Source organism: Bombus terrestris, chromosome 1 (assembly GCF_910591885.1).
Source record: "Bombus terrestris chromosome 1, iyBomTerr1.2, whole genome shotgun sequence".
Classification (NCBI taxonomy): Eukaryota; Metazoa; Arthropoda; class Insecta; order Hymenoptera; family Apidae; genus Bombus; species Bombus terrestris.
Genome location: NC_063269.1, coordinates 12,464,666 through 12,481,018, shown reverse-complemented (window position 1 = coordinate 12,481,018; position 16,353 = coordinate 12,464,666). Strand labels below are relative to the sequence as shown.

The window sequence follows — 16,353 nt, the reverse complement described above, 5'->3', positions numbered from 1 at the left end:
AAATTAAAAGTTTGCATGAATCTTAAAACAGTATAATTGCAATGAAATAAATGAGAATGCCAGGCTGGGTCTCGTTCAGGCAAGCTCCTCTTAAACGCTGATTGTAAGTTCTTAAAACTCGTTCTGCTCTCGAAGTTTCGCACAAAGTTCCACCTTAGCTTGTTACTCTGTCTAAAACTTCCCTCTCACAACACACTATCCACGCTTAAGAACACTCATCCCCCCACGCTCACATACTTATACCTGCCAGTCAACCACTTTGACGCACGCACGCATTTCCTCGAATCTAACTTTCTAAATAACGCAATCGCAACTTCGTGCCCGAAAAACTCTCTCGCCACTGTGTCGAGAACAATTCTATAATATTTGTGATTACGAAATAGTAACAAAAGAAATAATTGGGGAATTATCAAACTGTTCTAATTGAAATAATTTAATAGATCTTAGAACTTTTATAACTAGTTTGCGATATGTATGTATAATGAGCAAAATGTATCAGAAATATGTACGATATAATATATCGAGTATTACTTTAAATGTTCTACTTTCACCCTAAGAAAATATACATTTGCACGAACATTAATAATTTATTTAATTTATTTAGAATTATGCCTTGCAATATTTTTTCGTATAAGTTTAGAAACCTAAGCTTCTAAAATCGAGAACGTTTGCTGAGCTATTAATTCGTTTATTTTCTTCATCTTAAGGTAAAAAGAAGAGAATCCATAGGAATCAAAGACGAATAAAGTTTCTGTGGATTCAGTAATTAATTGAATTCGTGATCGATGTTTTTCTTGTAATCGTCTGGCCCACCTAAAGCGAGTGTGGCTATTTACGCGGTCCGTATGTGGTTAATACCGCAGCTAAGAATGCGACAGCTTCGTTAAAGCCTGTGTCATGCTTTTTAAACGTGCACATGGTTACTCTCTGTTCTTTTTCTAAGAGCGTTCTTGTTAACTGGAATTCATACCAGCAACGATTATAAAATCAGCACTCGAGATTTCCGTTCTACGCGATTTGATCGATAACTTTGCGCCGCGAACGCATGTGGGTGGCGATCTGTCTATCTACCGTGAAAGTTTTCGACAGTGACGGTATGATGGAATTATAATGTCGAATTAATTCGGCCATGAATAGGAAACTGTGTAAATTCATCTGATGGATCCCTGACTTAATACTGTAAAAATAAGTATTCATTGGAGAATTGTATTTCGAAAGGTTATCAAATGTTTTGTCTTACCTGCACTTTCGTTAAAGATAAGTTATGTTGATCTATAAATTCCTATGGTTTTTGCGATTGAAGACTATAATTTTTTCATAATTATTTAACATGATTTGATTAATTAAATATTTTCCACTATTATTTATAATTTCTTCCTAACGTTCCGATAGTTTGTTAATTTGTTGCTCGAAGAAATCAATTGTTTTTTATGCAAAGCAATATTCGAAATATTTTCACTATTTCACGTTGTTATAGAATAAGTAGATTCGATAGTAGTTTCACGGTAAATAAAAAAAGATGGTAAGGGATCGAAACGAGGTCTGGCGAAGTAGATACTAAAGATCTTTCCATTCAAGGAAGGTTCTTTCTAAAGAATTATTTTTATTATGACGTTATCATACTAGTATTATCGTTACGAAGCGGTATCTGATATTAATACAAATATCTTTAAAAGAGGAAATATAAAATTATACAGGTATTTCTATTTCATTAATATTAAAAAAGAGAATAGAAACTATCGGATGACATGTAACACATATGGCAAATGTTAGGATTTAATATTATAAATATTATAAACCAACCTCGTATAACTAGACGCTGTAAACAACAGTTTAGAATTTTCTGCACGTTTCTCCTGAACAGATAAAATCCCAAATGTTGTTGTCTATTCAATTTCTAATTACCTGGTCCCCATTTTATCTCATGCTATTTAAATATAAAAATCACGTGGCTCACCTATTTTACATAAACGCCAGCAATTCATCAACCGCTGCCTCCCGTTTTCATAACGAGGTCACGACACCGACGAAAACAGCCAGAAATAGAGGAAATCGAGCGAACGCGTCATAATTCGTACGATCGACTTTTCTGAATTTAATATACCTTACAATAAACATAATTAAAGGAAGTTTCTCATGGATTTCGAGCAAAGAGCAGTCACCGAATCAGCTGGAATTCTGCTCTCGATCGTGTGATTTGGATTTCTAGTCGTCTTTGAATAGGAACTAGGCCCACCTAAATAATCGAGTCCCTCACCTGCCCTCAAATGTGCACGCACTCATGAACGACGCTTTCTCAAACGAGAACAGGATCAACGTTCTATTATGACGTCATTCCTAGACAGTAAGTCTTCGAATCGTTTCACTGACATCGAGCACCCGTGGATGACGTAAAGGTGAGAGAGCAATTCATTTGTCTTTATTGGCCGATTCATGAACCACTATTGCAGCTTCGTTAGCGGAACGAGTTCGAAAGAAGCCGTGGATGAAATTTTGAGAAATTACCGTTGTCTGCAGGAATTTTAGAGAAAATGTTGCTTTAAAGAGTTTCTCAAAATTTTCTGGTCTGACTGCTGGTCGGTTGTATTGTAATAAATTCCTGAGGGTAAAAGATCAGTCAGTAGCTCAATTAACCGGGTAATAACTAAAATTTCAATTCAATAAATGGAATTCAAATAAATGTAGTTCTAATACGTAGATTTATAGAATTTTGTGTAGTAAATACATTTGTCAAGAACTCTTGATAAAGTTGTGTCTACCTATAAATTTAATTTTATAACACTTGAAATCGGAGATTCTTTATTTAATCTGATCATAGACAATATCAGTAAAATATTATTAAATTGAAAATCGATATGGATATTTTATGAAAGGAAAGCGAGCAAAAATATATTGTTTCCACGTTTCATTCGTGTGTTTTATGATAATTGAATAGCCGTCTGCTTTCCAATTCAGTTTAGCTATTACTATTTCGATAAGGGAACGCTTGCTTCCGTTTCGAGAGATAACTGGGCCACGTGTGAGAAACAGCAGAGGGACAACGCGGCATCTCCTTAGAATTGCGAATATTTTCTAAGGATTATTAGACCGGCCGGCACCATCGCGAGCCTGTGTAGATTTTCCCCGTGGTTTCGCTAAGATGTTGCTTGTGGTGCGCAAAGTGTATTGAGAAACTTATGTTTGTTGATTCAACTAGAATATATTGAAATACATATCTATATTTGCTTTTCCATGTTACTTCAATTCATCAGAAATTACTATACCCCTTGAAATCATTTAGAATTTACAATTAACTCTGATATTTCTTCTTACATAAAACAATTAAAAATAGATTTTGATTTGTAATAGAATAAACTAAATAAATCCCAATATTACATTCATTACTAAGTTCCTAATAAATCGATATCATTAGAGTCTTTTCTTATCAAATCGCAATCGAATCATGTAGAATACTGGTGAGTTTCATATATTTAAATTATTTTTTGTATACTAGGTAATGTGTATGAATAATTGTATGTTATATAAGATAGGAGGTAAAGGGTGGAGTTGATCGGTTTGGCTTGTAATTGTAAGAAGCTCGACTATTTCATATCATCAACTACAGAGATAGGAATCAAAGATGTGTAGAAAATCATATTGCGATGAAAGCTACTACTATAATCCCACAATGTTCTTGATAACTCATCGGAGACTCATAAAGTTTGCCAACGACAAGGGATGGAACGTTTGCCAAGTGGCATTCATCCGCGTCTTTTTCTCCAAGCGTAGCCACGAACCGAAGTAAACGAACGGCAAGAAGGTGTGATGTATAATTAGCGCGATTCATATCTCGTTTATTAGGCGGCAGATGTAAGAATACTCGGCGACACTCGTGCCGCTTGGATGTTCGCCAAAGAGCGATATACGTGCCTGACCATGCACGTTTCGTGGCCACGGAAACGAGAGAAACAGTCGCGCGCAGACAAAGCGCCAGTGGACGGGCAACAAGGTGGAAGATGCATCGTGATTTCAGCCTTGTTTCGCACGGCCCAGCCAGCTGACGCTCTTTAATTTCACCTACTATTCCCACACGTTGCAACTTTCTGCCCCTTTCAATCGCGATAACGTTCTGCGCCGTTTTATGGTCGAATTGGAATAGACTGAAACTTTATCGGTAGTTAATGTTCCAATTTTATTACTCATTTCCTTCTTCTGTTCTTTTCTCTTGCTTCTCGATTATTTATGTTAGCTAATATGTTTGGATTTTATTACTGATTGATTTACTAAAGAATTACTAAACCAAGTGAAATGACACATTCTAAATTATTTTCTTCATAATTAATCAGAGAGGCGGAGATACTCTTGAAAAAATATATGTACCTGCTGTGGTTAGTACCTAACCCAAACCTCATAAAAATATTATAGTATTAAATGAATAAAAATGAAAGAAACATGCTGCTCCAACTTACGATGATAGCGAATATGTTAAAAACATGCACGCTTCGCGTAAATCTAATGTTGAATGAAACATAAGAAAAATCGGCATTACTATGGTTTCAACGATTCGTCAATCGATTTGTTATATAAATGAGTAGATGATCGAATTGGATAAGCAAATGGCTACATACACGTGAATAGATTGTTTGAAACTGAACGTTAAATTGGTACTTGTACATCGCCCTGTTGCAACACGAGGTACTGATACGTGTGGTGTTTGAATAACGAATTTATTATAAAGTTTGAATAGTAAATTAAAAGCGGGTTGAAGACTATACACGGAAATACAGGTATTACGAACGTGTAATTTTAATATATTTGGACATAATTAATTACTACGTAAATATTATAATAAATACAATAGTGCGCATATACTTCTTGTGAATACTGTATATATATTTTCAAATTTTTTATATAACATATATATATAGCTAATCTTTCATATAACACGCGAGAAAAGCTTTTAAGTGTACAAACATCTACACGAACCATTGTATATAAATCGTCTATCTATAAATCGTACCAAATAACCTTAACTCCTCAACTAAATCTTCGGAACAATTTCCCAAAATAAACTAACCTGACTCCCAGTACACAGCGTGGGCAAATTTGTCAGTCACCTGCTGCAGGAAAATGCCACTGGCCCCATGTACTCCATAGGACAGCATCTGCACTAGCATGCCAACAAACATCACGACCCATCCCCAGCCTCCTTCCGGATAATAATGTTGTTTCAATGTATGCAGTTGCTTTAAATCAGTCAGTAATTGCTTGGAATTGTGCGCGTGGCCGGCGGCAGGCGATTGTTCGTTTCCACTGCACGCGACACCACTGTCGTGTACAGATAATCGTGGCAAAGACCTGCTGTGATATAGTAACGACGCAACAGGGGTCTCGTGCTTTGATTTCTCTCCATTCGCCTCCTTTACGTAGTTCTCTTCGTACGCTAGTCCTTCACATTCTAAAAATCCGGAATATTTAGGCAGATAAGACTTTTCGTAAGAAAGATGCGATTCATCACAATTTGGACACTTAGTTTGGCCAACGTGTTTTCCGACTTTACGAACAGGCGTCACGTCGTTGGAGGATCGGGGTTCACTGACACGAGGACTTTCCTGGCTCGTGGATGATCGAGTTACCCTCCTCTCATTGTCCTCGCGCCCTTTTACTATCGGTCTGTCTCTCGAAGAATCGGCAAGTTTACGAGGCACTTCTGCCCGAGACCTTCTCTCAATTGTACCTTCCGCCGTATCAACGATCAAATTCGCGTGATTCCGTGGTCTATACCGCGGTGAAAGTTCGCGTCGATCCCCTTTACCAACGTTCTCTTTCGATCCACGCTGCCTGGTCGTACCTACTAATTTATAGATGACCCCAGAGATCGATGTCTGCGTGTTCTCCGGCTTCTTCTTCGACTTCGCGACCCTCTGTTTCTTAATCTGTATTGAATTATCGGGCCTGAAGTTTACGCTGAGCCGTTTGTGCTCAGTGGGAAGCTTGTATGCGTCATGCTGCCGCGAACTTTTCAGTTTGTCAGCAAGTTCTGTGTTTTTCGTACTTTTGCTCCTTCCATCTTGAACGAGAAGCGATCTATTTTTATCTGGACGTTCGTGAACCGTCAAATTTTGTCCTTGGACGTCCTCGCTGGATGTCCTACGATGGTCCTCCACGACGACGAGTCCTCTCATTCCGTCATTTTTATTCGCAATCCTTCGCTTTCTCTCGATATCGCTGGTGACACTTGAATCTTCGGAAGTCAGAGATTCACAAAGGAGCGATGACTTATTGACTGTCGTTCGATCATCGCCGATTTCCAGATCGACGCGAGAAGCAGCCATTATCCGGTGTTCTCAAGCCTCTTCCCATTCGCGTCTTCGTCGTCTTCGCCGTTTTCGTCGTCGATTCTCTGTCTCCTCTGCCTCTTCCATTTCCCCTCCGCCAAAGGATCCCTGATTCCTTACTTACTGTTCACCAGAGCAAAAATGCGAGATTAAGTCGTGACAGTCAAATTACGTGTTCAATTGCGTTCCATGAATCATCCAGTTAAAGATTTTGCAATTTGGACTTGCAAAATGATGATATTCAATGCTTGAGCTAATACACATTTTATATCATCTACTTTTTTCTATTTTACAAAACAATCTCCTGTTATTAATTTTATTTATTCCTTTTCTTTCCTTCCGTTTTTAAATGCGACTTCTAAACGTCATTTTAGCAGAGGAAAGTTACGATGCATACTTGACAATTGCAACTACACGATTCTGTTACATTTCAATGTTATAACAGTAATTAGAGTCTCGTTCGGAGAAATTCTCTGGCTTAAGACAAATTCAACCGGTTCGCGATTTTGGTGGCAACGTATATAGGACCCGGTTTTATACGGTTTGAATATAGATATCTCGGCGATCTGAAGGCTGTCGAGGATACGAGAAGTAAGCAACCGAGCGCGCCACGCTCAGCACGCAAACTGGCCGGAGAACCGCGTCGGCCAAGAATCGTGCGGCTGTCCGCGCGGCCACGCTCGACAGCTGCGCTTCTGGAACCGAAGCCGGAGGAATCCCTCTCTCTTTTTCTAAACCCCCTCCGCGCTGGTTGCTCCAGCCACTTTGTATGTTCGCGGAATGTTCAGGTAGCCGTTGTTCCGATGGCAAAAGCGAAGCAATTATGCGCGAGAAATACTGCTTCCAACGAGCTTGTTGCGTAAGTAACGTTCGTCGATTTGTTACTTGAAACGAAGGTAGAAATGTAATTGAAGAATTGTAATTTGAAGAATGTGAGAGTGATACTTGAAGTAATTGTATGTATAGTTGGTGATTGAGGAGCTTGGAGAAAAAGAGGCTATAGATTTATGGTAAACATCCACTGTAGGCTATAAGTATTCGAGTAACAACTGACATTTACTACAAATTTTATGTTTGTCCCTGCTTTTATTTTCTAAGTATTTTATTATAAACCTGTTATTTCATTTATATTCTAATGTAAAATAAAACAAAAGTTGTTGATTGAGCTTTTAGAACATGACTGGCCTATATACTGGCCTATATACTGGCCTATATATATTTAGAACATGGCTGGCTGTATACATTGCCGCTGAAAGTAAGATGTGAACATTTGCTTATTTTTGACTTGCTTACTTTGATTTTTGATTTATAGTGGCTTACGAAAATATTGAAACTTCTTTGAATTACTGTGAAAGTTCCTCAATTGTACTTATTTGTTTCCTGATGGTTAATTTATGGTCATTTGTTATTGCTTAATGATAATTTTTATTAAAGAAGGTTCATAGTGGTTCGTTTGATAAGGAGATTGGTTGTCATGGTAAGCGAAAAAGCTTTCTTCGTGAGAGAAATGTATTTAAAGTTATAGGCGAAGCATAGATAAGATATCTCGCGCAGAAAAGCTTGTTGTTCAAGTCGATTCTTCCCACGTAGCTCCATTCGATTAAGATACTTCGTTAGTTGATATACTTTCTTGCGGTATATTTCTTTAAGAGATCGTGATGCAGCTTGTAAGCGTATTTCAGACACTTTATGTGCCCCGAACATGTTTAGCTTCACAATGCACTTTATTAAGCCAGAACTTAATTTTAATATCCCAATAAAGAATAACCTTCTTTCCTTTAAAAAGAAAGTGCACAATAAAACACACAACTAAACGTATAATTAAAAAATATTAACCATAGAAATTATATAAATTTAAATTTGCATAAGTATCCATTGTCTATAAATTGCAGGACATTCAACTAATATTTCTCATAATTAGTACAACAACCAGCGCTTTCTAAAGAAATTCAGGGGGAATATTCAAACGAGTGATGATCTTAATATATTCCTATAATATTGCTGGCAATTTCTATAATTTTCCGTATTTCTTGCAACAGAGCAGGCGAATCTAAAACGAAACACCACCCGCGTCGCCAGAAGACTCGTCAAACTCCCAAAAGCGTCTTCGGTTTAATCTACCCGAGCGTTTCATCCGACGCAACCCTCCGTCAGCCTCCATCCTTTCCAGTATCATAGAATTATGCTCAGAGATCTCAGAGATCGTGAGTAATTTTGTCAGACCAAGAATAAAAAAGACGAAATCGCCGCGATGATCCTAACTTTTTCATTTGCGCCGGAAAGCCCTTTCGTTTCGACGCGCTTTCACCCCTTACACACCGAAAATCCCTGTCCATTGTAGTCGCTCGTCTTTACTCTCTTCTCTACTCTCCCCTATTCGAGCAAAATACATATATGAATTTGTGGGCCTTCCGTATTTACCTTCCATCAGCCGATGTGTATCATCAGCGTACATTAAACGACACGTCACTGTGATGCGAGTCGGATCATAAACCCGGCATAAATTAAATATTCTCGCTGTATGGATTGACATTAACACGTTCGTGGTAATAAGCGCACCGTGCGACACTAATCTAAACACTTTTACATGTCCTTATTAACCTCGCTGTTACCGTAATTTCTGTCGAGGAAATGTTAAGTTGGCATGATCACTAGTTCCTACATGCTAAGTTGGTACGACTTCTAACGACGCTTCTTTGTCTTAAGCGTCGACCACGTGTTAATTATCTAAGCGTATCCAGTGTGTTCATATGGCTGTACATGGTGGTGAAATACAGAACGTAAAAACTGAATCTGTGCGAATCAATTAAATATCAAACTCCAAAAACCTATTTAATAACAATTTCAATGTTATTTTGTTTTATGAGATATTAGAAATGTATGAAGTGGATGAGATGGACTGTCTGCATTTATTACGAACGTATTGAATGATTTTAACGTAAATTAACTATTAATAACTACAATAATTCGTTAATGACATACTAATGGTCTAAAGTAAACTAATTTACGATTAACAATTAGTAGACACAATTACTCAGACAGGAGGTTATCTGCGAAAACAAATCGAATAAAAATAAAAACTCTTACTTAAAGCTACGTTTATGAGAAGATAAAGCTTAAAAATTAATTGGCCATACGCAAATTTATTGATAATTAATTCTCCATGGGGTACGTTCAACGCGCACTGAATTAAAGTAATTTTATTACAGAAGTGAATCAAGCATACGTACTCAACAGAGCTTTTGCCGGTTGTACTACCTATTCTAGGGCGGTTTATGTAAATACTATTTTGTTAGGAATATTATGTTTTACTAATAAAAGATATTTAAAATTGGAATCCTTAATGCATCAAATTGGAGTAGTTTTATAAGAATAGCTAGATCAAAGTAGTAATGAAAGTAGCGATCTGTCGATGTAGATATAACGATAAACATAGTGCCTCCAGATACATTTCCAGCACGTAATTAATGCAGTTTGTAATCTGCGCACTGTCAACCTTTGAATATGGCTCACACTTTCATGGTCGAATACATGTCCAGATCTAAGATTAAACGTTGATGTAATATCAGGGTTAGACAGGGCCAAATCGCTCGATCAATGTTGACCGATACGCTCGTGCTATGTTGAGAAAAGAACCGGCTGCTATTACACGTCAGGATGACGTGTTCGGCAAATCGGCAAGAAATCGTTTCAGATCTTTGTTATGGGTTGTAGATTATTATGTTTGCAATGAAACGATACCGTTATTTGCGTCGCACTATATCATTCGTAGTTTTTGAGTTCTTATTTTAATAAAAGTGAGTTTAATCAAGTTTTATTGATATACTTAAAATTGCGCAATAGGATTGCATTACGGTTTGGACAATTTTGCTATTAAAATAACCTAATGATTTTGGTTTCAATAACTCTCAGCGCTTCAATGTATAGTAAGTGTTGAGATAAGTGAGATAGTTAGGCTTGCCTACCCTTTATTCTAATCGCTCTTCTTTCTGTTTATTTGAATGATAGAACTGATTTGAATGAATGAATAAATTAGTCGGAGTATGTATTATATTGTACAACCTATGAAATTTATATATACATTTATATTTTTCTACGTTTGCTAGTTTAAAGATGTTTATAATATTTTTCAAACATGAATTATTTATATTCTGCTGAAAGGAGAATCATATTTCTGATCAGTTAGAACATCCATTTCTTCTGTAAACATTATCAATAATTTATCTCCTAGAAGTAAAGTTTCACTAAGAAATAGTCGCGAAGAGATAAAGTATATTAATGAAGTTCTCGTAAGTTGAAACTTACATAGAACTCGTCAGAACTGTGAACTTCTTAAATAAGGCGCCATATTTTAGAAATTCCGACTGATGGATAAAAGAGTAAATGAAAAACGAGTAGTTTACTTTATATCGACTGCTTTCTTTGGATCTTACATGGTTGAAATGTAGAGTGCGCTATGATGTTAACTCTGTCCTAGTCGGTAATTCAGGTTAAAAGTCACGTAAATTCCCTAGACTTTTGACGACGTTGAAAGATGTCACTATATGATGTGCCCTGAGCGCTAGTCGTAAACGCAATATGATATAAACGTTACCGCGGGCTATGAAACTTAGTATGAGCACTCAGCGTTTATTTTTAGAAACAACAAACGGTCTTTGCATTCGTGATATCCTAATATTATACGAATCTCTAACGCATTTTATTGCTAAGAAAAATATATTTCTCCTTATTATTGACATAAACTTGGAAATATAAAATGTTAAATCAAAGCAATAACCTTTAAATCTTTTTGAATCCAAGTACAGGAATCGTCTTGTGTTGATTTAAACTTCTTTCGTGAAAAGTAATATATTATAGATTCTAATCTATTTTCTAAAATTTTCTAAACAATTTTCTAAAATATTTTATATCATTTGAAAAATGTTTTGGGATATTGAGGATATAATACAAGGATATTTGGAAACGTATAGAAAGCTTTTTTACGCGAAACATCTCTGTATTTATAATTTCATTAGTTGTATGAGACATTTATCCCTTTTGACAAATGTACTGATTGATACTATAGTGTTGGTGCTAATAGGAGTGATCGAGTTTGAAAACTGTGATAAATGCCTTTCATAACTGCCACCGCAAGTTTCTCCTATAAAAACTCTCGTCTCATATGTTGCCTTTAAGAGCTCCCTGAAGGAAAGACGTAAGAAATCGAGGAAAACAGAATGGTTAGGGATGAAACAGAAAAATTTCTACTATTAGCTAGAAAACCGAGTTGTCTAATGCAATCGATAAGTATTACGTACTTAATATTTATAAAGTACATATTCTGTTATTGTATCGAAATGATTTTACAAATTCAAACATTTTTAATTTCAATAATTGTCAAGTTATTTCAACAAACCCAGAACTTGGAGAATTTAAAATCTTTAAATTTGTTGCAATTATGCAAATTCGTAATTTTACAAATACTGAAGTCAATAGTTTCCACTTTGCAATTTCCATCTTTAATTTGTTAATCAGATAAGTTGGATTGTAAGCTTCGTATACTAGATACCACATTTTCCAATTACCTACTAAATTTTACCAAGAAGTAGAAACAATCGCGTGGACTTTGTCAATTAAAAGACAATTTCAATAGGAAGTTGCATTCGTAATTTGATGGAGGTTCGCCACTCGGTTGCATAACCAGTGAAACCGTTTGCGTGTCGTAAATTTTGTACAAGATTGTTAAGTCGAACCTAAGCTTCTATAAAGAGGTGTCTTCTTTTCATGTTTCTCCATCAAATGTGTGGTTGCTGTAAAATAGATCATGGCAAACCTCTAATTAAACATTTCTTTCGTGTAGTCGTACATTGTAACGATACTAATGGTGCAATAAAAAAGAATTTATGAAAATTGCTATTATCTTTGTGCCACAAGGAAAACTATCACAGGCATTATACGTCAAAAGTATTACCGTAAACTTCATCGAAAATAAATCCTCCGTTCCATGTTTGGGTACCTCATATTTCATTCTGCACAATTTCGCGTCTCCCGTGGTTAAAAGGTGTATGCAGCTAATAACAGTATATCATTCTCTGAATATACTATCATAACTTAAAATATTTACAGCCAACGATTCTTCCAAAATGGTAACAACTAATCCAAATTCAAGAGCGTATGATTCTAATAAAAGTAACCGTATTTCCTACAAATACATAAACAAAGAATTATCCTACTACCTTTTCTGTAAAACGTATTCCACATACTACGTGCCAACAAAACACAAATTAACACGAATTCTCCCTGAATTTCAGCGCGATAATGTGTCTCCCTGGACCCCCACTCAAAACGAGCATCTGCTCCATATGATATAACCGTCCAGATCAACCTACCAGTGACAATTCACTTACGTTTCTCATCAGCTATATACCATCAACCCCAAAATCTCCAAACAGAATGGCCAACTTTACTATGTTTACTTCTGCAAATACACATTTCGCTAACTCACCGGCTGTATGCAGAGGATGATGATAAAACTTGACGGTAGCTGGTAGCGCGAGAGTGGCCGGGATGGAGAGTTGCAAACCTGGTCCCAGCAAATGTACCAACGTGCTGACGACCGTGACCACCCATCCCCAGCCTCCTTCTGGATAATAATGCCTCGACAGAAGTCGCCTTGCTTGCACTTGAGGGCTGCTGTTATGCGGATGACAGTTCTTCTCTTCCGTTTCTCCTGTTGCTTTTTGTTTCTGCGCCACCTTCTCCGAACGAACGTTTTCGCGTTCTTGCTTGGCGCACGGGTCCAGAAGCGGCCAGGATCGAGCCCGCGATATCGACATCACACGCACGCTTCTATTCACCTTCGGACAGACTACGTGCCCGTGTCGTGCACGCTCGCTTTTCTCGCTCGCGCAACCCTTCGCGCGTGCATTCGCGCTGGCTCGAGGGACCACCACTTGCCCTGTTTCGTCAGAAGCATGCTGTCGATCGTCTGGAAGGCAGCGTACGTCCTTGTCGTGCGTCTCTTCCTGGGGTGACAGTAGCGCGAGCCACTCGTTTTCTCGCGCAGATAATCGAGTTCTTCGTGTCTTCGTTCCTTGAAAAGAACCGTGGGACGCGCGTCGCGAATTCCTTCGGATGCCTCGCACGGAAAGCTCTCCCCACCTGTCACGACTCCTCGGCTCTCCACTGATTTATCTGCGAGGATTTTGACTCTCTTAAACCGCTTGTCCCAGCTTTTTTTACGAACGACTGTCTGACGATCTTCGTGGTCGAGCGCGTTCACGGGTTTTCGAGATTTTTGCCGGGCTATTGGAGAATGGGAGTGTGTTTATTGTGTGTATGAAAGCAGACGTTTTTATTTAGTGCGTGTGTACGTGGATTACGGAGTGGTCTCTTTATATTGAATCGAATATGGAAAAATTGTAAAAGGAGTTTTATAGGGATCAGTGAAATATTGTAAACTTGCCATGAAATGTTGGCTTCTAAGGCATCGTTTGTTATAATTATCTACTGCGCCATTGTGATTAATAATATTTTACTCGAGAACGTCAGCTCGAGGAATTTTATTATGCTTGAATTGTATTGAATTTTGTTGCGGTGAATTTTTGTCAAATACTGTAGTATTTTATTTGGAAATTTCGTATCATTCACGATAGAAAGTTTTTTTTTATTAATTTCCGTTATCTTTTTAGGAACATATAGGCGAAACTCTTTTCCTTCGAAATACTTATACACATTTTCTTATACAAATGTACACATGAAATATAAGTTTTATTGGAAATATCAGAAAAGAATGATCGTATATTTTATAATTCTAATAATCGCTACAAAATTATTTATTGCCTAATTATATCTCACCTAAAAATTTCCATTATATCCGAGAAGCTATATGCACTCCACGATTATCAATTCAATACAGAATTCTACCATAATTGAATTCATCCCAGCTCCCGGACCAAATTCATGAGCATAAATTATGATAACGGTTGCTCGATTCGATCAATCGAATGTATCACTGACTGAGCGAATAAAACGATCGAAGAAGGGCAACTTGGTAGTTTATGCAATACTCGAGAGGAAATCTTTCGGGAAAGTTGTAAAGATGAATCAATCGAGGCCTCAAAATGAGCAGTTGTAAATTACTTCGATTCGTGACGAATCTTTTATATCGCATCATCGATCAATCATAAAGTTCCGTGATTTTAATGTACCTTGGCCTAATGCTTGATTTTTAAGAAATTTTCGATTCATTGTACCCTCAGACGAGTTATTACGTTACAATAGAAAACATTGACAATAGTTGTTACGAGGTAAAGCGCAAGTGATGACTGTACGAAGAGCGAGCGATGAAGTCGCAAAACGAGTTCTCGAGTGTGAAATCGAACCGAATAATTTTCATAAACATAACGAATTGATACCATGCGCGCGTAACTACCATAAAAAATTTCGACGATAATTAAAATCGTAATTAACGGATTTTTCTCCCTGTTTGGCAATTTTATGCAATGTACGAAACCTGTGTGGAATTTGGGAATATCGTTTGTTTTAAAATGCTTAATTAATCGCAATTCGGAGAAATTAATTAATTTATTTGTCGGATTGAAAATTTGTTAATCTTTTAATTTGTTGTCCGATCTTTCATTTGGTACTCCCTGTTTGGTAACTTTATTCAATGTATAAACTGGAAACCTGTGGTCGAATTTGGAAGTTACATTTGTTTGAAACGCTTGATTATGAAATGTTATTCGGAGAAACTTAATTTATTTGCTACATTGAAAACGGTTGATGTTTTTGGTAGAATTCCTTGATTGGTAGGAAGGATTCTGAAGGAAGTATTATGACCGGGATCTCTCAGGTTTTATAAACACGTAATTGAGTGCCTCTGGCCAGTTGCACTTTCCAGGCTTTTAAGTTTATGAACTATGTGTGTACGTTGAGAGAATATTGAAGTTTGTGTGTTATGAACTCGCACGCCCACGAGGATCTATATCATTGTGAAAATCTATTGCTTGCGCACGGCTGGTACTTTTCAGCGAGAAAAGTCTTTATAAACCTTATATTAACAATATAAAGTAACCACCTATCATTCTGAATCTTTTCATTTGAGTTTCATTTCTCAAACATAAATTTATCATATATATATGTACCAATTTTGAAAAACTAAACTTGGGACGATAGTACAGCTCTATTTAGAAATAAATGCGAAAGCAATTAATTTTCAAAAAATAAACCAAACTAAATAGAATCACTCGCTGATTCTCAATTTTACCAAAATCACATACACGTGCTACGATTTGAATTTTCCAAACGAAACCGTAGATACGGCAGTAGCTAACGGCTACTATAACCACATCTAAACTTCAATCTCGCGGTCTAAAAACTGCAGTCAGTAAATTATTCTTACATAAACCACAACCTCAACGCATCACATTGGCATTCTCAATTTCCCAAACTACAACGATAAAAACAATTACTTGCTGCTCCCAACTTGTTGCTATACCGCCGATTTCTCAAATACCATCCGTTGATCTCAAACTCCTTCAGGCAGAAAATTCACGGTAAATATTCCCCGAATTACGATTAGATACACGTGATCGCGACTTAGGTTCGCATTAGAATCTTTTTCTCGTCGAAGAACGATCGTTCGAACAAAGCAAAACGAGACTCGAAGATGTGCAAAGCGCAGTGTATCGCGCGGTGTCGGCGACTGATGCTACTGCGACGAAAGCCGGCCTCTCTCCCTCTCTCTGTTTCCACTTTTGCCCCTTCTTGTCCCGACTTTGCACGAGCACCACCGCCGCTCGTGTGCCGCCTCCAACGAGAGCGGATCCTTGCGTATCCACAGGTATCGTTCGCCGACTTTGCACCTGTGCTCGTGTTCCAAGATCTGCAATCGACTATCGGCCCACTATGCACGTTTTTGCAGACCTTTCGTCGATCGCGGGTGTACAGACTGCTGCCTCCAGCGATTTTTGCACTGGTTAATGGTCGTTGAAAAGGTGTATCGTAGTATGAATACTTCTTGGAGAATGTGGAATTATGGATTTATGAGAATTTT

At 37.3% G+C, this 16,353-nt stretch overlaps 1 protein-coding gene across 2 annotated transcripts in view; it reads right to left on the bottom strand.

The window, feature by feature from the left end:
• Window positions 1–15,994, bottom strand: part of LOC100644389 (monocarboxylate transporter 2) — a 43,495-nt gene extending 27,501 nt beyond the window's left edge. Inside the window, exons 1-2 of one of the 2 annotated variants that reach the window (XM_020863268.2) lie at window positions 15,770–15,994; window positions 12,802–13,490 (exon numbers count right to left, since the gene is read on the bottom strand). In XM_020863268.2, coding sequence (XP_020718927.1) covers window positions 12,802–13,132 — 331 coding nt within the window. In that variant the 5' untranslated portion in view covers window positions 13,133–13,490; window positions 15,770–15,994. Of the gene's footprint in view, window positions 1–5,056; window positions 7,014–12,801; window positions 13,491–15,769 lie in introns of those variants that run through there. The other variant, XM_012313012.3, reaches the window with a different exon arrangement.
• Between the last annotated feature and the right edge of the window lie 359 nt (window positions 15,995–16,353).